This window comes from Danaus plexippus, chromosome 11 (assembly GCF_018135715.1).
Source record: "Danaus plexippus chromosome 11, MEX_DaPlex, whole genome shotgun sequence".
NCBI classification, from domain to species: Eukaryota; Metazoa; Arthropoda; class Insecta; order Lepidoptera; family Nymphalidae; genus Danaus; species Danaus plexippus.
The window spans coordinates 988,579-1,015,717 of record NC_083544.1 but is presented as its reverse complement, the minus strand read 5'-3'; the positions used below and the strand labels follow the sequence as shown (position 1 = coordinate 1,015,717).

Below are 27,139 nucleotides of genomic sequence, written 5' to 3'. Positions count from 1 at the left end.
ATGTATCAGTGAAACAAAGACAGACCCCTGATTTTAAAATAACTTTATAAATCAATAAAAGCATTTTAGAAAAATTATTTGATAAAAGGTGTTAAAATTTTATTTTACTATAATCAATACAATTTCACATCGTTTTGTGTGGACAAATTGTATGTCAAACAGAACTAGTAAAAACTTATACCGCATTAAATCGACTTATTTTTTTGCGAAATACAAATAAGAATGTACAAACTTTAATTTAATTCTTTTATGTAAATTCAATCAGATCGGAATACACGACAAATAAAGCGGTTAAGTTAAGCAAACGATTATTGTTTAAATAAACCAAACTCCGCCGTTTCCAGCGACCTCCTCGTGTTACTGTTTATTTTTTAGCATTTATCTTTCAGATCACTGCACTAGTTTGTTTTGTGCTGACATATTTATGTCAGGAGTTTTTTCTAGTTGCAAAAAAAAAAAGGAATCGAAACAAATATTTATCTTATTTCAAACATGTTTTCTTTTTATTTTAAAAATTTAAGAGACTCTTTGATAGCTTATTCCTCTGCAGTAGCTCCAAATCATTTAATCAATAGTTTTTTGTATTAAAAAAAAAACTATAATTTATACATTAAGTAGGTGGTAGAGCCTAGTTGTGGTCAAGTAACTACAGCTTGAACATGGACTGGCTCGACCGGGGCAGTACCACCCCGTCACATAAGATCGCCGTGAAGTTGTCTTTAATGGCTGCGTTTTGTCCGATGAGTAAGAGGGCCGGTTCCTTGTTTCCACACTTTCTTGCCATTTCCTTATTCCCACCCCTCCCTCTTCCTCAACAACCAAAGTTGGCAATGCTTTCGCAACAGCGGTGTGGCGGATGTCCATGGGCGACAGTGACTACTGCCCATCAAGTAGGCCGTCTGGTAGTTTGTCGACTTTCACGTAAAAAAAAATACATTGAGATAATGTTTTACTTTGGGGTCACCCAGAATATTTTCTGAGGACATTCCAAATATATTTAGTTCCGAATTTAAATGTGTTTTTTTATACAAAATAAAAATATCGAAAGTAATAAAGATCATAATTTTTTCTAAACAAAAATCAAATCTTGGTTAACGATGCACAGTATTTCTCCGTTATTATGCACCACAAGACTTTAAACATTTCAGATCTTAAAAATTTTAGTAAAATATTGATAAACCAAATATTATTTTTGAAATGGAACAAATCATACATCTGGCTTTAAGTACAAAAAGATCATCTGTTACAAATATTTTAAAATATTGATAAAGTTCTAAACACAATAGTGCGCGAGGCTTTTTAGGCAACAACAATAATTCAATTTTATTTTTCGAATAATTGTAAACATATTAAAATAGAAAACGAAGTTGTCACTCTAAATATTATTACCATAAAAGTAAAAATAGTAAGAATATTCACACTTAAAAAATTCCTCATCGAATGAGACGAAAGCTCTTTTATGCTTTTTCCATCATTAATTCTTCTATCTAAATATTTATTGATTATTTGAAACAGCTTTGATAAGTAAGTTTATTTATTTATGCACGAGTAAATGTAAAATAGCTGAAAAAATAAACAAAAACATACAAAGCCACAGTGATGCAGGTAATATATAGGAGAAGGCGTAAAAGAACCAACTTTGTGCATTATAATTAGTGTCTCTCATTTAAATATTTTTAACTTTATTTGTTTTACTAAAAGCTTTATTATATAAAGTTCTAAATCTGAACGGAAAAGTTTACGGACTAATTATTGAACTACTTTATCAAGAATTCAGAAAAAAAAATTAAGTGTAAATGAATCGTTACTGTAGCAAAACAACAAACATAATTCACACTTCAATGTACTTAATAATAAAATTTTAGAAACATCACTGACCTATAATGATCCTTTAAAAATATAGTAAAATACAATTTGGGAATAAGGAATATTGTTAAATATATCGTCATTAGCATATATAAAAAAATCAATGAGTTCTTTGAATGTTAAAAAAATACTTGAAAATTCGTTTACATAATTAAGCCTAATTTCCGTATACGATATTTTGATATTATAAGTCTATGTTACTGCTGTTAAAGCTGGTGTCATTCTATAAATTTATTACGACCTTCATGAATAGCAGAGTCACAAAATGAGTTAGTATCACTTTTAATGGTGAGATAATAGTTTTATACAGAAGAAAGCTTCGTAAGAGTTCTACTCAGGTCTTTCAATGTTTTGAGGTGATATATTTCAGTATATTGTGTTCCTCCGTTTAAGATTTTTTTTTTATTTGCAGCATCGTATTGACAAATTCAATAGATTATCCTTTTAAATTTTGGTGCTATAGAATTAATTAATACGCCTCACATCACACTGAGGAATGCTGTAGGCTTTATGTAGACATGTTGTCCTCGTATAGAAATAAGAAAAAGATAAATGAGGAACACAAGGAGCGAAATTTCTTTACTTAATTTGAGAGATGTTATTGAAAATTTGTGGTTTAAAAATAAATAACACTTGTCAGATTTATAATAGGTAAAACTATTTTTGATAGATATGGTATTTGAAAATACAAGTATGTAACTATGTTAATATATGGCTATATGGTTACTTTATGGCTATGACAAAATATAAACAGTTCTCTTGTCACATGTATATCAAGAAAACAAACAAGCTATAAGTACGGTTTGATTCTAAAGGTTATTTTTTACTTATCAATATTCTTCCAAAACTGAATAAAACTTCAAAAATGTCACACATATTTTATTAAATTGAATGGAGCTATGCTTTATTCTATTTATTTTTAGTTAAACATTAATTGACAATTATAAATTATTCTTATTTAAGGAGTATAAAAATAAAATGTAAAATTATCTACATGTTATCGGTGAATTACAATATCCAAATCACATAACATGTGTTCATAATATCATTCAATTAAGTACAAAGCTCTTAAAGCAATATAATTCTTTGTTTTTGCTATATAGTGTAAAAAAAGAAATATGTTTACATAAAAAAAAAAATTGTTATAGATGATTTTAAATGTACAAAAATGTGTATACTTTATTAGACCAAGGTCATTTAAGTTTTTATTATTATGACAAAAATAGCAGTAACTTTAAGCCCATTTACCCACGGTAAAATGGCTGAATAAAAATTAGTACATGTTCTAACTGTATATTTTTTGATTAAAGGTAATGACATATTATTTCATTTTGAAATTTAGTCGTTCCCATGACATAATTTGAACAAGCATTCATTATTACCCAGAATACAAAATTATGTTAAATTACACTTCTGTGTATTTTTTGCATTTTTTTAAAGAAAGTATCTAAATTTTACTCTCTATAGCATTCGTCTTATTTTCATCTGATTTCAGCGACAATGATTAAACTTACAAAGGTACAAAGCATTATTAATAGTCCAAAATCTTACATAAGACATTCTGTAATACATATTACACAATATTAATATTTTTGTCGTATTACGTAAATTTCATTTTGCTTATCTACTGTTTTACAATAACTATCAGTCTGTCAACAACAGTAACGCTACACAATTTAACTAATAAATCGTTATGTACATTTTTGTAACAATATCAGCATACCTTAACAATTTTACTCACAGTAAGTACTAGGTTAGTTTATATGATTGCTATGTAATCGAGTTGACATAAAAATTAGCCGAATTACAATCATTTATACTAACAGCGATATAATGATACACAAAATATTTATAGTTTTGTGCATGATCAAAAATAACTAAATTACATAAAATTTCATTCTAGCTAAAATTTAACAAACTTGTGGCTATTTTACGAAATGAAAAACGAATTTAACAGTATAAAGTAGTTCCAGTTAAACTTAAAGCTGATTGTATATATTTTTTTTATTTTTTCTTCACTTTTTTAATGTAACGAAAATTTTTAAAAATTCTTCTGTTATCTACATCTATATATTTAATGTAAAAAACTTGTTAAAAACTTTGTAAGCCTTGATTTCGATGTTGCTATTTCTTAGGTTCAACTGAATAACCAAATCCTTTGTGTTTATTATCGAACGTTGTCATCACTTTTGGGAATATGCCACGTGAAACCAATTGGATGTACTGACATTATTACCCCGTGGGACAGGTGAGTATAGGAACGGATAAAGGAAAATGGGATGTTCAAGGAAGAGGTTAGAATATCCGAATCTCCCAACTGAACGTGTCGATTTTCAATAAATTGATTTTGAGAGTTCTTTACATAATATTACAGATATATTTCATCATATTAGTCCGTGTTTATTACCTTTTCTAAAAACTTTGAGACTAAGCGCTATTTTCTTCCCCGTCACTTCAAATGTATACAGTTGTATACAATATCTTTGGCGTATCCATTGGCCTATGTTATGTATTTGTGCAAATCATATAGTTTTTTCGCTTGTAAGTATCTTAGTTTCACTATAATCCAAAATGCGTAGGCATTTGAAAGTACTTATAATATAAAATGACAAATGTAACGTAACCTTTAGCACTTTTTTGTGTCTTTTCACTAAAGGCGGGTTATGCACTATATGGTCTTAGTCACGATACTACTTTCACTAGGGCTTGAACTGTCTTCATGTCTCTGGTTTTTGAGATCCTGTAACAATAAATAGGAAAGTAATCTTATATGTTTATCGAATCACCAACTTTTAAGTAGCGGTCGCGATGAAATCCTTATTATATATACATAAATGCATTATATTTAGAAATATATATTACATTCATATCAATAAACATTTAAATTTTATTAAAGTAGAAAGGATGGATATACATGTATATCAATAAATAGCAAATGAATAAGAAACCGTAAAATACAGAAAAATATATCTACATCTGCTAATAATTTCATGATGACATACTATTTATTCAATTCCTATTAAAATATTATCTATTTTAAATAAATTTCAAATAAAATACTTTGCTCAAATGCCGATATCTTTAATAATAACTCCTTATCTTTACCATTTTTTGGCAAAATAAAAAGAAAATTCCTCGCCAACCGCCAGTATTATTTTAATGTTGCAGAAAATTCTTTCGATATCCATAAAAAGTTCTTACATATCAAAAGAACGTTAATATCCCACATTTATTGGAAGAGGTCGAAAATGAGAACCCTAAGGGAAAATTCGTTGAAACCACTCGCACGGAAAAGGTTCGTTCCTAAGCTCGTAAGAAATGATCTGGTACATTAAAAAAGGAGTCGTATTTTGTTGCCGTTCAGCGCTCTTTCGTGACTTATATTTTTAACATTTCAAATAATACGTATGTATTAAAGTATTATCGGTGTGTTTTGCGGTAATATGCTCTATTTAGATTCGCGTTTCACTTCGATGTATGAAAAGTAAATCACGAGTGGAAACTGTACCCCCGGTTAACACCGTTTTCACATATATTTTTTTTTGTTGACGTAAAAAAGCGATTTTTATTGTTTTTTTGTTAATAAATCATTTAAAAATTATACAAATAATTCTAATCTGAAACTCGGGTTAAAACTATAATTAATATAAACCAGTGGAATAATATAACATACAAGTAAAACAGGTGTTTCATATCAAATCCTTAATGTATAATTGAAATACTTAAAGTGGGATAAGAAAACGTGTATTAAAACAAAATTTATAACTCATTCAATACTGTTGATTAAAAATATTTGAATTAATTTTGAATGAATTGAAAAAAAAGATTAATGAATTGATTTCTTGCTTTAAAATTGTTATAAAATCAATTAAAATTTTACTTACTCTAGATGTAACATTCCTTTGGACAACAATTTCCAACCTATCTCCGGCTGCTGCTATCAAAGGCACTGTAAGACAGCAGTCGTAGTCCACAGTTCTTGTGCCGTTCACCTGAATTTTCATTTATTAAAACACACTGCTATTTATTATGGTTCCTAAGTGTATATAATTTATACATATATTTAAATTAATTAATTTTCACATAAATATTTCAACTAAACAATAAATATTTTGAGCATTAATGACTGTTTTTTATTTTTACTGTTTAGTATCACATATGTCAGTATTTTAATCAGTTGTATAGGTGGTTTGTTCACGTACCTGTAAAATTCTGTCGTAGGGTCTCAACAGCCCTACTATATCAGCCGGCCCTCCCTTCCTTATACGATTAATATACACTCCTCTTTCATACAACCCATCGGATACAGAGAATCCATAGTCATCATAAATTGCGTCCTTATATAAAATTACGTGATGGACAGAACCTCGAGCTGGTGAAAGAGTTTCACTACCATAAATACCTGCAAGAGGAAATTGCTTCAAATCGAAAAACTTCAGCAAATACAATATTTATAAATGACTTATTTACTAGAAGATCAAATGGCAGGTTCAATATTAACCATGGACAAGAAAGACAGACATCAACTTTCTGATGTTTAACTTTTATAAAATATTTACTTTAACCTTAATATTTACCTCAGCTTAAATTTATTTACTTCAACAAATGTTGTGTCTAATAGAGAAGTTTATTTTATTGGCATTAATGATTACTTACTGGGTACGTCGTTTTCATAAATAGGACTTGTTGTAAACTGAAAACTGGGGCCGGGAACATTTGGCTTTAAGGGTGACTTCTGTGGAGTTGTGACAGTGTAAATACCATTACTCAAGTAATCGCTGTCCCAATTTGGGCGTCTATTTTTTGGTGACACGATACCATAAGGTCCCATTTGTACATAATCACATTTACACGAACTTTTTTCCATATTATGTAACTGACAGTCTTTCATGTTGCTTGTCAGAATTTCAATTTGTTGAACATCATCTTCTCTTGTTATATTCTGTTTATTTTTCAAAGTGTTCTCTGGAATGATACATGTATTTTCGTAGTGGAAGGTCTTCAGAGAATTATTGAGTGAATAATTCGGGAGAGGCAAATCGTGCACCGTGTACGGAGTTGTTGAATTGAAACTACAAGCTAAAAGTTTATCCTCATCTGTCGGTGAGTAGGGCTGCTTATCTATTATTCGGCTCTTGTCGGGAACCGCATATTCTATTACTTCGGAATTACCTGTAAAATTGAAAAGTAGAAAAAAAAGGTCTGTGAAATATTTGTAAAAGGTTCGTATACTTTTTTTTCGGCAAGATTGTTTAAGTATTCATAACTTCAGTAATTGTACATCGCTCAATATTTTTATTTTTGCTTCTTACGTTATAATGGAATATTTTATGAGGTGAAATTTTACATTTGTCTAGGAAAATTAGCAGAATTTTAAGTTTTATGACCTTTTAATAAATGTTTATTCTAAAAGAGACCAATTTGGTAGAAATTTTTCATATATTTTTTTAAATTCTTTGCACGATTATATCTTACCGCAATTAGCACTAACTCTAACTGGCGTGTTTTGATCCCAGGATTCAACAGCGCTGTCGTTTGAGAGCCCTGGACTGGATGTGGAATGACTGGAATCCCGTACACTAGATTCAGCACAGTCAAGGGAACCTACAAGTAATATTTTTTAAACATATATTTTAAGTTGTTCAACTTTTATTATTGAAATCATATTGGGTTTCAATTCCTATTGCACTTTAATCGAAAGAGTATCTTTTATTTCACAATAACTAGCGACTGTTTATTAGTCGTTAGATAAAAGTTAGACAAAGTTGATTATCTATAAATTTATCATTGTATAATATTGCAATTAATACATATTATTACGGCTTATCGACGAATTCAAGTTACCATCGCTAATAAATTAATTATCAATATATTTTAAATTTGATGTATGTTTTGATATAATTATTATCGTAATAAACAAGTAACTAATTTAAAAATCGTATTAAAAAGCTGATTAAAATTTACAGTCAATAATTGTGTACAGCTAATTCATAACTATTATAATACTCATAGTTCTGACCAGTTATTTTTCTACACATTTGTAGTTGAACGCGTTTCCCGCTCTGTTGTAATAGTTTAATGGCCTCCGATAATGGTTTATTCAACACGCTTTCTCCATTAATACTCAGTAATTCGTCCCCGACTGACAATTTCCCACATTTTTCAGCTAGTCCACCTGAAAAGAATATCGTTTGCGCTGACGTTTAATCATAAGCTTAATATATTGTTCTCAATAATCTAATATTTATTATAGTGATATAAACATTCATTTTTAACTTTAATTCAAATTGAACAATATGTATGTATTTCTATGATATTTAGTATGTAATGGCAGTCTATTAGTAATAAAAAAAAAATTGTATCAACCTTCAACCAAACCACTTAATAAGATGGCCTGTGTGACGTCTTCACTTCCCGCTATCGTAAGTCCTAGGGGACCGTTTTCTTGTCTTATCAACTCAACCATAAAAACTACAGTTCCATTATCACTGCCGTGACTTCTTTCACTATCTTTGGCACTATTGTTGGGACTACCCGTATGGTGACCTGAATCTTCCCCGCTATGAACGACAGCCTTTGTTTCAATGTTACTGAAGCTCTGTAATGTCAATTTTGCGTTATGTTTGTGAATATTGGACCAGTCTTCCGTTAGATCACGCTTTCGTATTTTCAAAGTTATTATGTCTTCTGGTGAATTCTGAAGTATGTTGAAGGCTGTGTCCTAAAAAAATTATGTCAATGAATTTGGTTTTCCTGCTGTAATATTTTAATGAATATAATAAATTGAAAAGGATTAAGGTGATAAAATTAATTTTAAATCTTAAGATATACTTTATTATATATAAATTAATATTAATTACCAGGGACAGGTTATGTAAAGGCTGTCCGTTTATGGCGAGAAGTTGGTCCCCTGGTGCCAAAGCGCCGCTTCGGTGAGCAACAGATCCTGGCTTGATATCTGATATTACCATGGGTTCTTCATTAGTAAGCAACTTCTGTTTGCAGCCTAAAAAAAAATTAAAAATTGCAAAAATTTCATAGTAACTAAGATGACAAGAAATAGTAGTATTCTTTGGGTAAAATCGTTGATCTTATCTATAAAAACAAATTCAATTGATCCTTTTTTTGAATCAGAATAAAGCTCACGTACTTCTTTGTAGTGTTATAAGTGTTTTTTGCTAACAATACTTTGAACAATCCACATTATATCATAGTGTTTGTTACAAGTCTAATTTTTTTTTTACAAAATAAGCTTATATAGGGTGTCCCAAAATTAACGCAAGATTGCGTTAATTTTGATTAAAGATAATCTTGCGTTAATTTTGGGACACCCAATATTTCTATTTGACTGATATATATAAATTAATTCAATTTTTAATAATATGTAATCGAAAAATATTCAAATAATTATTTGTAACTGTAATATAAAGGTCTTATTAACATACTCCAATGCGCGGAACAATGCGTGCATGGGAGTAAATCGCATCAATCAAACTATATTATAATAACCTACGGTGATATGAATTGATTTGTTTCGAATTCAAATATAAAAAAAATCATATTAATTAACAGTTCAATAAATACCTGTTATTGTTACGCCGAGACCTGCTGACGTTTTGGCGAGCTTAACGTTAAACACTCCACTTGAAGCTTCAATAGCATTAGGCATACTGAATTCAATATTAAGGGTGAGGTATTTAGGATTGTGAGAGTCGTTTCTCCTCTGTAATATCTCATTGGCTACATCACAAGTGAGATTCTCGTGACCATTAATAGACATTACTCGGTCTCTAACTTGTAAGCAGCCGGTTCTAAAAAACAAAAAGCTGTTAGTAAATGAATTTAAACTAGCTTCAATCAATGTCAATTTTATACCATACTTTAAGAAAACATAGAATTTTTTAACAAAATTATTCTTTTCAATCGCTTCAGGCATGTGATAGTTTTACATATTAAAGTAAAGTTTACTATGAAATAAATATAGCCATGAAGAAATGTGGCCATGAAAGTGAGATTTAAGCCACCCTAATATTCTTTGGATTACAATTTCAATCTATATCAATAATTTAAAAAACCTGACCTGTTATGTTTACCACGTTAAAACTATTTTAAGATTTCAACAATATAATTAAATCACACAAAATCCTTAAACTTAGCCTACGTAAACAATTTATTTTAGTTTGAATAGCCGCATCTTGTTTCTCCAATTGTCCTAAACATCTGTCGCCATAATTTGTGATTTGAAGATCCAAATCAAAGTAAAGATTACATACCTTAATTATTCACATACATATTGCCTGTGCATTAGTGTTATTTGAAAGTAAGTATATCTACATATTCTTAAATAATTATATAGAAAGTATTTAACATAAGAATTAAGTTGTAAATCTCGTTATCTAATTATTTTTAATATCCTTATTAATTGAGTGATATTAAAGAAATAATAAATATACATACATATGCAAGCAAACCTCTTAGTAATCATTTGGTGTTGCCTGAGAATATGTATATAATTCTCTTATATAATTTTCTCGATTACTTGTTGCAATAATTAATAATTATATTACTATCATAACACTACGTACGCCATATGTTTGAGTTGGAACAGAACTTAAAAATGTTAAGCCCGCCCTTTAAACATGTTACTTAGCTTATTTATATGCAATAAAAAAGCAATAAAATTGCATTGGACTAATCAAACATCAACAACTATGTAAATCTCTTTTAATATAATTATAATGTTTAAAATATAACATATTAACGGCATTACTATCACAACTTTCACTTTCACTAGCTTTATATTGTGGCAAGGTTAAAAGTAAGAAATTGTAACCAAAAATAAATGTTTTTATAAAAAAAACATGAAATGAAAATATTCTATAGAAAATAAAATTGAACGCAAGACAGAAATGACAGGCAATATTTTATAATGCGTGTGTGACACAAAGAGTGGTGAATTTTTTTTTATATTAATTATTATATGTAGAAAAACATGAAGAAAATGATAATTTTCATAAAGAACATATTAATCGCACCAATTTTATAAATATGGAAGTGTATTTAAAGATATGTTTAATAATAAATGAGCTTTATATGGAACAGATCAATAATAATATAATTATTACAAATAGCAATATAAATTTTATACTGTTATCGTAACGAATCTTCAGACAAAGTTATGCTATCTACTAGTGTCTATAAAATACAACGAAAACATAGAATTTCTTAATAATAATTGAAGAAAAACACATCGAAATATCGTGCCCTAAACGAAATATATAAATTTTGTTATCAGCTTGAAAAAATCTCAATTAAAAACAGAAGGTATAACAAATAATTCAACTTACCGATACGCCGGTGACTGTGTGGCAACGTGTGATATAATTAAGAGACCGTTTTCATCATGAACTGCCAAACCGCTGGTTTGTCCTGGAGGCACTTCCAGTTGTATATTCAACGATTCACTACGACACATGCCCAAACTCATGTAATTCTGCTGACCATCTGTTTCAATAGAATTATATTTTTTTGTTTTAATAATGATATGACATACGTAATTATAATTTATTAAAAATAGTCTGTGCAATGTACCGTAATCTTCTTGTGGACCTAATTTAGGCATGGAGCTCTGTCGATAATTCCATTGCCGATGCTTTTTAGGATTTAAAGTTGATGAACCCGACATTGAATTATCTAACAAAAAATATAAGAATTAATATACATTTGAAGTATGAATTAATTATATCACGGCCGATGTAACAATAATTTAATAATTCAAATACGAAAACACGGTAATTCAAGCAAGATTATTGTAAAGAAATAATGTACTGTGGATTCGTAGTTTGTTTTAAAACAAACACTTTAATGTTAATTCATTTATGTGAATAAAAATACGATTCATGACTAAAGATATGTATTAATAACAAAATAAAAAACCAAACCTTTGTTTTAGATTCATTGATTATTGTTACCTCTAGTAAATCTTCCGCCGTGGCTCAGTATGTGTCGTGGGGCAATATGTAATCTTGTAAAACCAGCCTCGCAGTTTTCAAGATAGCACATAACCTCCTCTGCTGTGTAGTTGTTACCATCTATAACGTGGTCATCAAATGCGAGGAGCTGATCTCCAGGATGTAATGCACCACATCTAAAAATTATAAGACAATTTAGGTAATAAAAATCAAGTATGAAATAATAGGCTTACTTCATATATTCTTAAATATTCATTCATTTTTTTTTAAATAGAAATCAAAAACTATTTGAGTCACCACACATTTATATGAAAGTTATAAAATGTTGCACTTTTTTAATAGAAATTTCCTGTTACAAAAAGATTTTTCTTTTTTTCAGGACTTACCGATCACTGATACTAGCTGGAAGGATACTGTCTATGTAAATAGCATTGCTAGTTCCAACTCTTTGATAAGTATCAGATCCAGAACTATAAACATCGTCAGAGTATCTTTGATTGCTTAAAAATAACCCTAAATCCTCATTACACGGTCTCTCGATTTCAATTAGTAGAGGTCCGGTTGCTAATTTAACCGATTCCATTATCGACACATCGTATTCAATTGTAAGACTCGTCACTTGAGGACAACTTTGGAGTATATGATGAACTTCTGATAGTGTTTTATTTGTTAAAGAGATCTGAAAAGAGATGTTAAAAAACATATTTTGATATAAACTGACAAAATTTTTAAATTTGTTTGAGAATATGTAGTATTATTCGGTGCGAAACTTACATGGTCGACTTTTAAAAGCCTATCGCCAGGTTTTATCCTAGACGTATTATAGGCAGCACCACCTGGCCTAATATGAGTGACGACTAAAGGTAATGCATCTAGAGACCTGCTGTTTAAAACTAAATCAGCACTAGACGATGAGTTTTCGGGTAAACCACCTCGTATTGTTACTCCCAGAGAGCCATTTATTTTTTCAACCGGTACCTCTGCTAGCTTGGTTGTAATATAAAGAGAACTCTGTGAAGCTAAAGGAGAAATTTTTTAGTAATCTTAAAATAAAAAAATTTATTAAAGTTTAATTGTCGTTAGTCAATTAACAAGTTTCCTATTTAATAGAAATGGATGAAGTAAAAATTTTAACATAATTTGCACTGTTGGGATAAAACGAACAAGTGAAAGTCAATAACGTAGGACACAATTCCTACTTTATGTTCAAAGTCAATAAGAATAAAGAGTGAGTTGACTCGTGTACGTGTTTGTGAGGATTTGTTTCTCGGTTTTTAACTTTTGACTGGATGTTTACATAACCTTTTATTTTTATAATTCGTTTGTCGAGAGCCTCTTCTTTTTAATTTCAAACAGATATAATGATACAATATAAATATAATGTTTAAAATTACATTTATTTTGCGATACGATTTTTTTGTTTGGGTTTTGTTTTTTTAAAACCTTAATAATTAAATATAAAATTTGTGGTTGAAATGTATAGTCAAAAATTCAAGAGACAGATTTGGATTTTATAAAATATATATAGGATTTACGGTTCTTTCCATAAAAACATTATATTTCGACTATTGATACTTACCATAGTTTGGCATATAGTATTCTACTTCCAACGATGCCCTTTCTTCCACATTATCTAACAACCTCAGTACTTCATCATTAGTTAATCTTGCTGTTGAGATACCATTAACACTACATATTCTATCACCTGGAGCTAATCGATCCGAATCATTTGCTACCGAGTCTTTCGTGAACCCAACTATTGATGGAACTACGCCCGGCTCGGAACGACCTAAGAACAAAAAAAGTACTTGTTAAATTATTGAACTGTAAATATTGTGAAATAAGTCTATTAATTGACTAAAATCATATTTTGAATAGAAAGTTGTAGTTAATAATTTAAGGTATCTAAAAACTATACGAACCGAAGCATAACTGAGACTTAGTAATGGTTTAATTTTATCCTCACTTAGGTTATTTTCGTAATGTCAATTAATGCTTAGCAAATTAATACACTAACATAATTTATGTAACTATCATTATAGAAACAATTATATTATGTTAGCATAAACTAAGACATCAATTATAAACTAAAGCAAATGCCAGAATGTCTAAATATATAAGGTGTTAATTAATTCAAACCATGAATGGGGTTGGTAGCAATTAATTTTATAACTAGTTATACTCCACGCCTAATACCTTATTTTACTATTACTGTAGACAATGAGAAAATCTTATAATGATTATATTTTAAGATTTTTTCTCAAAGTACATATTTTTTTAATAAGTTATTATCAAGTATTCACCAAAAATTCGTTAAAACATTTGACAGCTTAAGGAAAGAAAAACGTTGCATAGTATTTATGTCTTTTATATAATACGCAGAAATTGGAAACATATATTTTTTTGTATTATATTTTACTCTTGTAGATTTATAATATATAAAGACATAAGTTAGTCGTTCGTGTTATCGTAAAGGATGCTATTTACAATAAAAGTAAAATGATTACACTTAGTTTTTAACATAAATTACATAGCATAGTTTTTGTAGTATCAGGTTTAGGATAAAATGAGTAATTACAGTTTCAAAATTAATTACCTTATAAACGAATTATAATTAGTTGTAAATGAGCCGCTGAAATAGCTATTCATTATCTTTATATTTGTCGAAAAATTGTGGAGGATGTAATATTGATATTTTTTGGTTAAGGTCAAAATAATGGTTGAATGAAAATTTTATCATGTAAATCTGTTTTAAATGAAAGGGCCTAGTTGAAGCAGGGGAGATGTTATAGAATAAATTAGTAATATTTACAAAAAAAAAAAAATACCGTTCTTTATGTGATTAATTTGAAATATTAAATAAAATGCCTAAAACAGTTACAATATTCAACGTTTTCAAACACAATGCACCATTGTAAATTTCAGGCTATATTGTAAATGAAGTTATTACTAAATGTATTCCAAAAAGGATATCTGGTATGTATGACATCATCTTTTGCGACCGATATATGGAAGCAATGGCTTGTTTATTATCCATTGCCTGTTATACAAAGGCAATCACTGATATTATGATGCCATAACATTCAGAACTAGCCTTGGATGCGAACCAAATGACTTTGTCGTTGGATGCATGAAGCAGTTTCAACCGCAAACTGCCGCTGTCTACAAATAAAATGTAGTACCAATGTTGCTTTGTCGAAATGTTCTTTCAAATGTATAAATGTGCAAAGGAAATGAAAAAAGATGTATTCGTGAGAATTTCATGAATATTATGCTTAAAAGAGATCATTGTTTAAATTCAGATTAATACGAGTTATATTACAGGTAATTAACTTAGGAACAAATGGTTATATTTTCAAGCAATCATCTTAAAATACACTAATTTATTTATTGCTCACATGAAACATTATAACTTTTTATAACAAAACAAGAAATTCAATAGTACTTAGGTAGTCTACTTCACACTTTTTGAATATTTCTATTCCATTCACATCACGTGCAAAATATCCATATCAATGCTCTTATAATGTAAGATTCTAGAATAGCTCACACAATGGGAAGATAGAGTGCCATTCTGATTTACACAACAAACGGTATCTGACATGCATCTTAAAATATTCAGGTCACTTCCAGCATTTCCATGTGAAACGACGATGCATTGATTGCCGTTCGGTCGATTATAGGCGGTACAGTTTAAGCCTCCAAACTGATAGATTTGACAACAACAAACATGAAGTATAAAAATAATAACCGGAAAATTCAAGTGGAAAATTTGTATTTAAAAAATATGTTATATAAAATAAGTGGTGGTATGAACATTTAAGAATTAGATAATTTTTTATATAATTTTTCGGGTGTCAATTTTATGAATGCATTATTTGAGGTAAATTTAAAATGTAGCTCTTAAATTTCGACTTATTCTTAGAGGTGCTACGTTGCATAAAAATATCAGGCATAGAATAAACATTAGTTCAATTTATACCAAAAATAATAATGGACAAAGGCAAAAATATAGCACAAGTTTAAAAGTTTTGTCACAGAGGAAAAAACAAACAGACAAGAAAATGCTTGCAATTTTATATTAAAATGCATTAGTGCTAAGCACGTTTTTGCACCGACAGATGCTTTAGAAAAGCTTTTGACCAGAACAGACTTAAGACAAGAATATTATAAAGGGAATATACTTATGTGATACAATTACGCATTATAAATGAAATGTGGGAGAAAAAAGTGTCTTTGAAATGTAGAGACTTTCCATCCGCAATTGTAATATAAATACTTGTTCTCTTGTCTACGTTGTTCGTTAAAATACGGGAACTATCTTTAATTCAACAGATCCACTTTGCAGTATCCTTTTGGATCCGAACGACTTTAAAGCACTGGCTCTATTTTAAGCATGATTTAAAAGTAATACTCAAATATATACGATAGCCGTTTATATACTCGTACTTACCGATATTTATTTTTCATTTACATCTACTTAAATATGTTCAAAAATTTACATGTCAAAACTATAATTTTATCAGATTTAAAACAATAAATTGAAGTTGCAAGTATGTAATGTTAATGTTTAAAAACTAAATAGAAACTATGTTGATAGTCTCGGAATAAATTATAAATCAAATTGAAAAAATTGTTACAGAAATCAACTAAGGGTTGGTACATATCTGCGAAGTATTCGTAGTTTTATTTTACTTACTGTAATATCTCCTTCTGTTTCATTCCTTAATTAGTTTTCTTCAAATCAAAATTCGAAGAAAATGAATGTTTATGCGAAGTATTTTAAATGAATAATATGCTGACCTTTACTATGCAAAACAATAATATTAGGTATAAAGCTTATATAATAAATTTAAATGAACCATCAATAAATTCAAACAAACTGTACACAATGGGCTAGGCTGAAAGCCATATTTAGTTAAAATATTGTTAGGTTCATTAGTGAAATTTTCCGTTATTGCAGAACCACTAATTTGATTAAGATAATTACTAATGATGGCATATAATATATTGATGGCTTAAATTTCAAAATTCAAGCTATGGTGTTTTTAAATGATAATTACTTTTATTATCAATATTACAATAATGAGAAAAAAGTACAATTAAAATAAATAAAGAATTTTATATCAATAAAATAATTCATAACGTATTTAGGTTTTCATTGCTTTAAATTATTGTGTGAGTTTTATTTTCTAAATTAATTTAATATTGAATCTCAAAAAACATACACGTAAAAATAACAATGATAAAAGTATTGCACTTGTAAATAGTGTTACACAAATATACTCTATATCAAGAATTCCTTTTCATTCGTTTAATCAATTTAATTTGATGCCACGTCGTCTTGAAAATTTACATTTAAAGAATTAGAGTTAAATATTATAATCCGTAGTCGTACTGCTCTGTACCTAATTCGACGAGAGAACTCTTGAATTAAAGATAACTCATGAAGCACTGTAAGTAATTTATCAAACGACACTAGAATACTTAAATGTAGTATTAAGTCCCACTGTTGTTAACGTTTATTTGAAATTTGTTCTGTCTTTAAATTATCTATGACTATATACATTTGTGCTATGCCATATCATACTGAAAAAAGGTAATTTATTTACACATGTAGAAGAATTAGTAGTATTCATTCAGATATTTTTTTGTTTGTCTGATACAAAAAATAAGAATATTTTATCGTAATATTTTTATCGATATCTAAAATTCTAAGTTTATAGAACATTTTAAATTTCTATTCACTTCTCATTCCGAAATCTCCGCCACTTATCGTTCGTGAGAGCTCCTGCATTATAGATAAACGTTTTCCATTATGATTCATTGTTATGACTTACTTTTTGTTAGATTGCAATATATTTAGTACCAATCAATTTAACGTAAAAGTATTCTGTCAGTCAATATTAATTATTTATATATATATCTATATGTATATATATGTGTGTTTTAATAATATATATATATAATCATTAAAACCTATCCACTTCGAACTAGAGATGCGGATGTAGCAGTTGTTATAAGTGTGTAATAGACATTATTTTAATATCTATAGAGGATCCCATTAAACAGTAGCCTATACATATTATATGGGCAGATAAACAAAATTTATTAATTATTTACCAAAACAACAAGCATAATGTCAACCCAAAAAATCATATCATATAATAATGAAGGTAAATTTTATTAATATACTATGTATACTGTTTGTTGCTCTACAATTAATTTATGTATCATTATATTATTTTGACGTGTTCTCTCCGTGATAATATAAACTAACTGCATGCGAATTAAAGTGACAGATCTTTTCACCGGATATAAACTTTACTAATTGTCCAAAGCACATGCAATGCAATTTGAATTTTAATGTATTTCTCTTATTCATTGCAGTATTCACGTTATAATTCTAAATACATAATTGTTTTAGGTGAGTTACGGAATTGAAAATGAGTGGAATAATTTCAGAAATCCCACTGACTTGGTCTTTAATTCTAGAGCATGTTTTATTAATTAGTTTAGTTTAAATGAAAGCGGACGTTAAATAGCTCTTTTATTTCCATTTCATAAAAATCTACGCTCTGTCTGGCTATGTACTTACGTATAGTTCAATTTTATTATTAATTTTATTTATATTTCATATATTCATAAGCATAGCTCTTAAAAATAAACGGTACAAGCAATTTATAAATTAAAATTTAGTCACGTCGTAGTGAGTCACTTCGCGTGACCACAATGAGTCAGAGTAAGCTTCGCTTCATTCTTACGAGTGAAATACACGGAAAAGCACATTATTTAAATTACTTTTATATTAAACAAAGTCCGCATTGTAAGATTGAAAAACATTGAAATCGGTTTTAATATATTTAGATTTACAACTAAAACTTTCGTCATAATATTCATGTTGAACTTTTATATTTATTGGCTTGCATACATTGAAAACTGAAATAATATTAGTTTTAATGATATATCTTACGAATTTTTTCATGAAATAGATGGAAATTATCAAAAATATTTAAAATATTAAAAAAAAAAAAATAAGTTTTGCATTCTACAACCAGTTGTCGGATGACGATGACTAATCAGAATTAGTTAAGTCCATAAAGGGTTAGGGTAAATTTTTAGGGTTCCGCAGCTTTAGAAAATAAACTTTATGATATTACTGTCTGTCACTCGGTCTTGTTTTGTCGAAATAAAATTTCTCAGTACGCCAAGAAAGTAATTGAGTTCATATGAATATAAAGTCCTTAATGTGTAACTCCTTTGAGTATTGAACAATTCGATGTTGTACGACTAAAGTCAATGTCTAACATTCCGTTTTTCAATAGTAATGTTTTAAAAATAAAATTCGTATACGTGGTTATAGTTGTATACACATAACATAATTAATTTTACTGCAGTATATAAATTCTTTATACATAAAACACTATTGTTTTTATATTTTACGTTATATTTAAATGTTAGATCAAAGTATTTTATAACAAAATACCATCTATTAATAATAAGTAACGTAACAAACGTTGCCTCTTTCTAATATATAAGAAAATAGAAACTCAGTAAATTTAGAATGGAATTTATTTGAAAAATAGTAATGATTTACTAATTAATATTTCATAACGAATCATCATCAGCCTATCGAAGCCCACTGCTGAGCAAAGGCCTCTTCCCGCATGGAGAAGGTTAGAGCATAAATCGCCACGCTTGCTCAAGATGGGTTGAAGATTTCAATCTTATAATTTGAAATTAAAAGACCAGGTTTCCTCACGATGTTTTCCTTCACCCTCCGTCAGTGGTGTCTAAATACTCTTAGAAAGCACATATGACTTGGAAAAGATCACATTGGTACTTGCCAGGTTTCGAAGCCGCGCCCTCGCGTATGAGAGGCGGGCCTTTAACCTCCAGGCCACCACGACTAATTATTCCGATAAATAATATGATAATCAAAATGTATAGTCATGTTCCATATGTATAAATAAGTTCTAGACTTTAACTTTAAAGGAACAATAATTAGATAAAAATAACTAATGAAATACTTGAAATAGACAGTAAGTAAATATTATTCCTAATTCTAATAAAATAAATATTAGAATTTTAATTTTAAAATTCATTTATAATAAACTCATATAATTTTTGAAACCAAACAGTAAAGAAAACTGATTTACAAAATAGAACATAGTAAAAACATATTTAAAAATTGCATATATAGATTTTATAAGCAATTAAGTTTAAAATTTCAGTATTTGTAGCAACATGATATACAGTGTGTAGCAATGTTTTATTAAATTGCAAGGCGTATAATAACATTAGTTTATAACAAGAGGCTTTATACAACATTTGTATTTATAGAAACATCCATATTTAGAACTTTTCACATATATTTTTATATTGATGTTGGTGTTTCAGGCCCAATACTTTAAAACGTTTTAATGTCACCTCACTCGTGAAAAAATAATACCTCTCTAACTTTATTTTGCTCCTGTTTTAATAAAAATTTTATTATGTTACAGTTAGGAGAAAATAAATAAAATATTTTTGTAAGCATGTCAAAATATATTTTTTCTGATTTTATAATGCCATTTTTTTATTTTTATACTCTTAATTTTATATATGCATTTAACAGAGTATTTGAAGTAAGCTTACAGTTTTATTAGTCTTACAATTATTGATTTTATTCAAGTATTAAATTTATATATAACTAAACAATATCACTCTTTCGAGAGGTCGTATTGCTTACAAACGTACAGAATAATAAGTATATACTAGTATATATAATCAAAAAATAGGAATAAATAAATGAACTATAATTTTGATTAATGTCTTGAAAATATTAACAGGTCAAATTCAATGATTTTTCTTTATATAAATATATGTTACGATGTTTGTATAAAATGATATTATATACTTTATTCTATATCTAACGCGTCAGTTAAACAAGAAGCAATGCTCCAAAAAAACAAAGAGCTGTCAGCAATATGTAATAACGATTACGATTTTTGATTTTATACAAAGGAAAAGTTATTCTATACAAGATTTTTTGCCTCAAATGATAGATATCAGAACGGGTATCACAATCTCGTGTGGCATGTTGTACATGTTTCGCATGTTTTATTATATATTGTTGCAAAATTTAAACCGGCTACATGCAGATTTTCCTTCGATGTATAATATTTTGTCGATTCTGGCGTAATATAAATAAAATATTTTGCTTTGGACGATAGTTCACCAACTACGAAATGAATACGTTACAAAACAACATAATATTTTAAATTATTTAAGCCCATTACAGATCGCGAAATCTAAACGCAGCGACGTTAGATAAGAACAAAGTTTATCACACAAATATAAATTTAAGACAATAAAATATTTTAAATTCACATGATACAATACAATGGGTGGTTCCGTTAGTTCACCGCTTTTCCTAGTGATACAAGTTATACATACAATAGGACATAGTAATGTGAACAATTTTTATTACTCTTCCGCAATTTTTACAGTCGATAGCATTTCCATTGTTTTACTCTCGAGAATTCTATCAAGTACTTGTAAATAATGTAAACGAACTAAAGAACACTTGGTGAATCATTATCTATACATACTTATTACGAAAGGCCATAAAATTATTGGATTTCAATATTGCAGCATGAATTCAAACTTCCAAGGAAATATTCAAAGGTCTTTAAGACGGGGTAGTTTACCATCTGTGCTCAGTTAATTTACAATTTATGCTACAAATCGAGTGCCTAATTTGTTTTCAATTGGCTGGTCCGGAAAGTCAAATATCTGATTAACTATCCAAAATGCTCTAGTGTTAATAATCCAGCAGACGGTACGATCTAGGATTCTGTGATGGCTTTGACTTGAGGCGGTATATCTGTAAGGTGTCTTTATGATTAGTTAAATTTAATTTAGAATAGACCACCTTCGTACGTGAATTTTGAATAGATAATTTTAATTCTAATTAATTTTATTATTACGTATTTTATATGCAACGAATGGAAGTTTACTCTAATGTTTACTTTAAGGGATGTTTGTCTTTTAAGTAGATTTTTTGTTTGATTTGAAATTTTAATTATTGTGTAATAATATAATATACACAACAAAATAGAATGGATTTTTTTAAGGAGACTCCAGCTCAATTATAAAGAAATGTATGAGGGTAACATATACATAATACTTATCTGTCTAATCTTTGATATAACAATGAAGGACGTTAAGGTCATGTAAGATAAAATTTAACAAGTGAATTAAACTATTCTCAACTGTGAATATAATCATTCGTGTTCTTTACATAGCTTTTCAATTTGTTACAAATATTTTTAAATGTTCTTTGAGGTACATATTCAATCGATTGCTTGTCATTGACATACTCTTCTATGGGACACATTTTAAAAAACGGCTATAAAAATTTTGATAAAACATTTTTGAAAACCTAAGCGTGTCGCTCGACGGATGACAGTGACAACTTCAAATGTCAATTAGGATTTCGATGTGTCCAGATTTCCGGTTCCAAAGGAGAAATACCACTCTAGTCCAGGAGAACATCTATTTAGTTGCAATATTTATAAAAAATATTTTTAGTACTGGTTGTTTTAAGAGTGAAGTTCGAAATTTTAATATTTTACTGTGAATAATTTAATATTACACTATATGGTATTGTATTTTCTGATTCGGAAAATAATATTAAGTCATTACAATACACATATATCAAAAATAGACAATTTATATAATGTATGTGTGTTTTGTAATTTGTTTCCAGTAGAGTTTCATATAATTGTTTTGGGAATATTTACAATTTGTATGTTGACCCTTTGACAATGTATTCCTTAACAATAAATATCTGAAATATTGTTTAATTATTTTAAAAACATTGAAATCATACCAAAACATTCAAAATAACCCAAAATATTATAAGTGACGAATCACTAGTTTATTTGGACACGAATACGAGTTCTCACTTGTTCGTTAAGTCCAAACGAACCTACCAGTATAATAAAAAAACATAAATTTACATTAAATTAAAGTTTTAATTTCATCTCTTTTGGAACGAAATACGATTACTAAGCACGGACTTAATTTAGTCATAACTTATTTCGTAAAGCCAAACCACTTGCCGACTGCGGATTTATTTGCTACATAGAAAAAAGGAGATTCCAGATATTACATTTTGTAGAACCCGAAATTGAATTTCTTTACGACTGCTCCAATAATCAAATGAATAATCCATTTACAGTCCTCGCGGGGTGTCCGCAGAATCAAGGAGCCGTAAAAATTTTTCAACATCGTCAGGCTACGTGCTTCGTTCGAAAGAGAAATTAGGTTACAAAGTATTTTGTTTCTGGCGCTCCATTACTGCAAGTAGGTTTGAGTAACAAAAAGAATTCTTTATGTCTTGATGAGCTTACTTACTTCTGACCCTATTCACGTAAATGAACAAAGGATTTCCAACACAGCATATTACAATGTGATTTTAAGACGAATTTGCTTTTCTTTTTTTTTATTATAATAATAGTTTTACTCTAAACGGAATTAGGTTTCATTGATTAATCAAACGTTGAATAATGCATTGTATTTTGGTTAAGTGAATGCTAAGCATATGTGCAACGCAAATTTTGTATTAGCATATCTCATTTTTCGTAGTGGCCATAAAAAATAACTTCTCGAGGCTGGTGAGTGCGATCTTCATTATCATACATTCGATTACTTAGATTTAACTCCACCTTCTAGATGCCACATTGAATCACTGAGTGGAAATAATTGGATTTAGTGTGCATTTATCGTATTTTCACCTGAGTGACTTATAAAGTAAAAAGATTGAGAATTCTCTTCAAATTATGCAATATTATTCTGTGTTCATTGAATCTCTGTAGGATTCGATTGAATTCTTAATTTTCATATCTTTTTCTTAACTGAATATTAAATAATAAAAATATATACTAAGTAATTTATTTAGCCTAAAATTTCTTGTTTCAGGGAATTTATAATGATAGTGATTAAAATTATATTAAGAATTTAATAATAAAAAAAGATTTGAGCGACGAATACATGATGAGATCTAAGACTTTCACTTCGCTTTTACATCGAGAAATAAATCCGAAAAATATTAGTTTTATTTTAACGAATACATACATACATACAGTTTATTTTGACGATTACGATTCATTCAGAGATAATTAACATAAGTGGTAAGTTTCGTTATGTTTCCCTATAAATATATATACATATATCTATATAAAGCTATTTCGGGTTTTTTAAATAATATTCTTTGGTAAAGAAAATTGAATTATGATCGATTAAAATAAAGATAGCGGATAATATGAATGAAATAAATACAGTGTCTGAAGCATTTTAAATCTTAATAGATGGTATTCATCATGTTCATAATATAAAATGTGAGTGAGTGAGTGAGTGAGTGAGTGAGTGAATAAAAATAAAAATTATATATTTTTAGGAGAGTCTCACATGAATGTCATCACACGTCTAGCATTCATTTTCTTAAAGGTGTTGACTCGAGAAAACACTCGAGCTATGAAATTGGGGACTAAATTTATTCGGTCATATTTAAGTAGGCTTTCATGACACGTCCGCTGAATCGTTTGTGACGGGTCAGAGGGTATGACAAGCTAGAGCCGCGTGGCCTCAGTCGAAGTTCTCCTAAAAAACAACAGGTGTGTAAGTTCATATTTATAGCCGCATCAAAGTCGGCTTCCTTTTTTATAGCCCCAATAAAATGTGACTGTTTCAATTAAAAATGTTTATTCTCATTTGAATTTTCTTATTTTTACAAATCTTATATTTCCGAAACGAATATAAAAATAGTAATGTTACTACGAAACGTGTTAATGGAGCCAAATAGTACGTTTCACCAAGCAATTTTTCCACAAAATTAAACCAAGGCATAATAAAATCGCTCAACACTCAAGTGATAAGCGGTTACCACTATCTTTGCCAAATGCGTCATCCTGTCGTAAAAATGATTTGTTACGGGAACCACATTAAAAATACACAAGAAAACTCCCAGACTTCCTCTTTTTGTTTATGTGGCCCTAAACATAATTAGGGTCAGTTACGCAATTCTCTATATTTAGGCAACCCTCAATGGGCTAAAGTGACAGACGTAATGGATTGAATGGCTGGTTTCTTTCATTTATATTTAGATGTAAAAGCCAGATCTCTGAGAGGGGTTAATAGGTCAATATCCGACGCCATTAGCATTCGATATGGCGTTTCTATTAATTTAAATAGTTTATTTGTCATGTATTTTTTTTTACTATTTAGACATTACTGTCAGAATTATATTTCTGAAGGTAAACGTTTTAGATCTTTATTAAATAAGATATACATTTTCGGCACACGGTAGTTACAATTACGCTATCGTTAGTATTGTCAATAAAACTAAGGATAAACTAGGATTATCTGATATGAATAATGGATTTGTTAATATATTACATGTGTTATATATTATTTATACGACAAACAATATCGTTTTATTTGATAAGTAACAGTGATTGATGGAGGTTGAGTATATTGATGTAGTTTGTACTATTTGTAGACGGAAATCGTTTCACTGAGAATAGTTATGTACAATTTTATTCCAAAAATTTTAATAATAATATCAATACTCTCATACGGCTTTACATGTAACTGTTGAATAAAAAATGTATTAAAGTTGTTTTAATATACATGGACAATAATATATATCAGATTTATTACAAATTCATTATTGTAAAGACAGGACGCCAGCCTCGCTGACGTCATTAATGTCACTTGTTTCAGTACGTTCCAGATATTTTAAAATGAAACTTCAATTCTTCTAAATGTTCTTGTATTTCTCGAAGGTTCTTCATAATCACATTCTTTATGATCCGCACTCGCTGAACTCTGCAGTCCGCTGTCGTGCGTCCAGACGTCATATTTATACCAGAATTCAAACATAGTTCTATTCTCCTTTTAAACAGTCTTTGATTTCGTTTTACTTTTAACAATAGTAACGATGACCAATAAGTTGTTATAATAATTGATGACAGCCTTAAGTTATTTTCATGTTGCATCCGTCATTGAAGCTGATAGCGCCGATATATACATTTTTGAATTTATTTTGATATACTTATTTACATGTATGTTTGGTGCATACATGTTTTATGAACGAATCAAATATCAATTTTTTCATGCTGAATCAGAGCCACAATTGTTGATATTGATCCTACCTTTAATATGTATGTTGGTATATTAAGAATCATTAAAATAAAACTAATATTTTTCGGATTTACTATGCGAATTTTATTATTTTAAAAACTACATAATCCCGACGTTTCGGTTCAGTTGGTCCTGACAGACATTCACATCTCGTCTGCCCGTAGTCACGGATGCTGAAAAGTAACCGAAACGTCGGGATTATGTAGTTTTTAAAATAATAGATATCGCATAGTAAATCCTAAAAATATTAGTTTTATTTTAATGAATACTCGCGAAAGTCTTAGATCTCATTTTGAATCATTTATTAAAAATTTAATTTAAAAAAATACCCTCTAAAGAGTTTAAAGTTACCGTTTGTGCTAAAACTATGAAATACTGAAACTCACACGTGGTGGACCAATAAAACGAGTTGTTTACAAATATAGCCTATTTATAACATAGCAACTGTTTGTTGCATGTAATAAAATGTCAGGAAATTGGTGAAGAAGTATATTTAAATTGATACAACACTATTATATTTTATAAATGAAGTTAAACTACAAAATGTCCATAACGTTAAATCTGGCTTTGAAGTGATAAGCCCCAGATTCATTTTAGGCTTTAACACCTTAAATAATGCACTTGATAGCCTCCATTATGTAATATATATTGATAACAGGTATTGTTTGTAAAATTATTGATTGTGTTGACCGTAAACTCGTCATTCTTGTATTCAAATTACGATACCTATTTAACAACAAAGCATGTGATCAAATTGCTATTATGTATAGTATAAAGTGTACAATAGTAACGAAAAGTAAATAAATAAGAAGCCACGATTAGACCTGAGGTATATCTGATTAGAGCGACCTGAGATTCCCTCATTATCCAGATCATTAAAACGCGCTCGTACAGGAACACTTACGCCTTTGATGTTTCGATCGAGAGAGAGTTGGAGTCTTTGGCGGTTTGGATTTGACACTCCTGTAACAGTAAATCTCCTCGCTCCCCTTCTTCGTCACTTTAAAACTGGAGAACATTTCACAACACAGCACCGAACCACAAACTATAACACACACACGTATCCATTTTGGAGCGAGCGTGCTCGCGCGCCGACGGCTCTTTCAAGATTC

The 27,139-nt window shown here is 29.0% G+C and overlaps 1 protein-coding gene across 3 annotated transcripts in view; it reads right to left on the bottom strand.

The window, feature by feature from the left end:
- Positions 1-2,732: 2,732 nt before the first annotated feature.
- LOC116765657 (glutamate receptor-interacting protein 1) overlaps positions 2,733-27,139 on the bottom strand; it is a 144,731-nt gene continuing 120,324 nt past the window's right edge. The window contains exons 1-16 of one of the 3 annotated variants that reach the window (XM_032655220.2): positions 26,932-27,127; positions 13,417-13,626; positions 12,612-12,856; positions 12,224-12,516; positions 11,838-12,013; positions 11,458-11,559; positions 11,214-11,370; positions 9,451-9,677; positions 8,727-8,872; positions 8,233-8,587; positions 7,886-8,041; positions 7,342-7,470; positions 6,523-7,038; positions 6,069-6,268; positions 5,751-5,858; positions 2,733-4,606 (exon numbers count right to left, since the gene is read on the bottom strand). In XM_032655220.2, the coding sequence (XP_032511111.2) occupies positions 4,535-4,606; positions 5,751-5,858; positions 6,069-6,268; positions 6,523-7,038; positions 7,342-7,470; positions 7,886-8,041; positions 8,233-8,587; positions 8,727-8,872; positions 9,451-9,677; positions 11,214-11,370; positions 11,458-11,559; positions 11,838-12,013; positions 12,224-12,516; positions 12,612-12,856; positions 13,417-13,626; positions 26,932-27,046 (3,207 nt within the window). In that variant the 5' untranslated portion in view covers positions 27,047-27,127 and the 3' untranslated portion in view covers positions 2,733-4,534. Of the gene's footprint in view, positions 4,607-5,750; positions 5,859-6,068; positions 6,269-6,522; positions 7,041-7,341; positions 7,471-7,885; positions 8,042-8,232; positions 8,588-8,726; positions 8,873-9,450; positions 9,678-11,213; positions 11,371-11,457; positions 11,560-11,837; positions 12,014-12,223; positions 12,517-12,611; positions 12,857-13,416; positions 13,627-26,931; positions 27,128-27,139 lie in introns of those variants that run through there. The other 2 variants (XM_061521996.1, XM_061521997.1) reach the window with 2 other exon arrangements.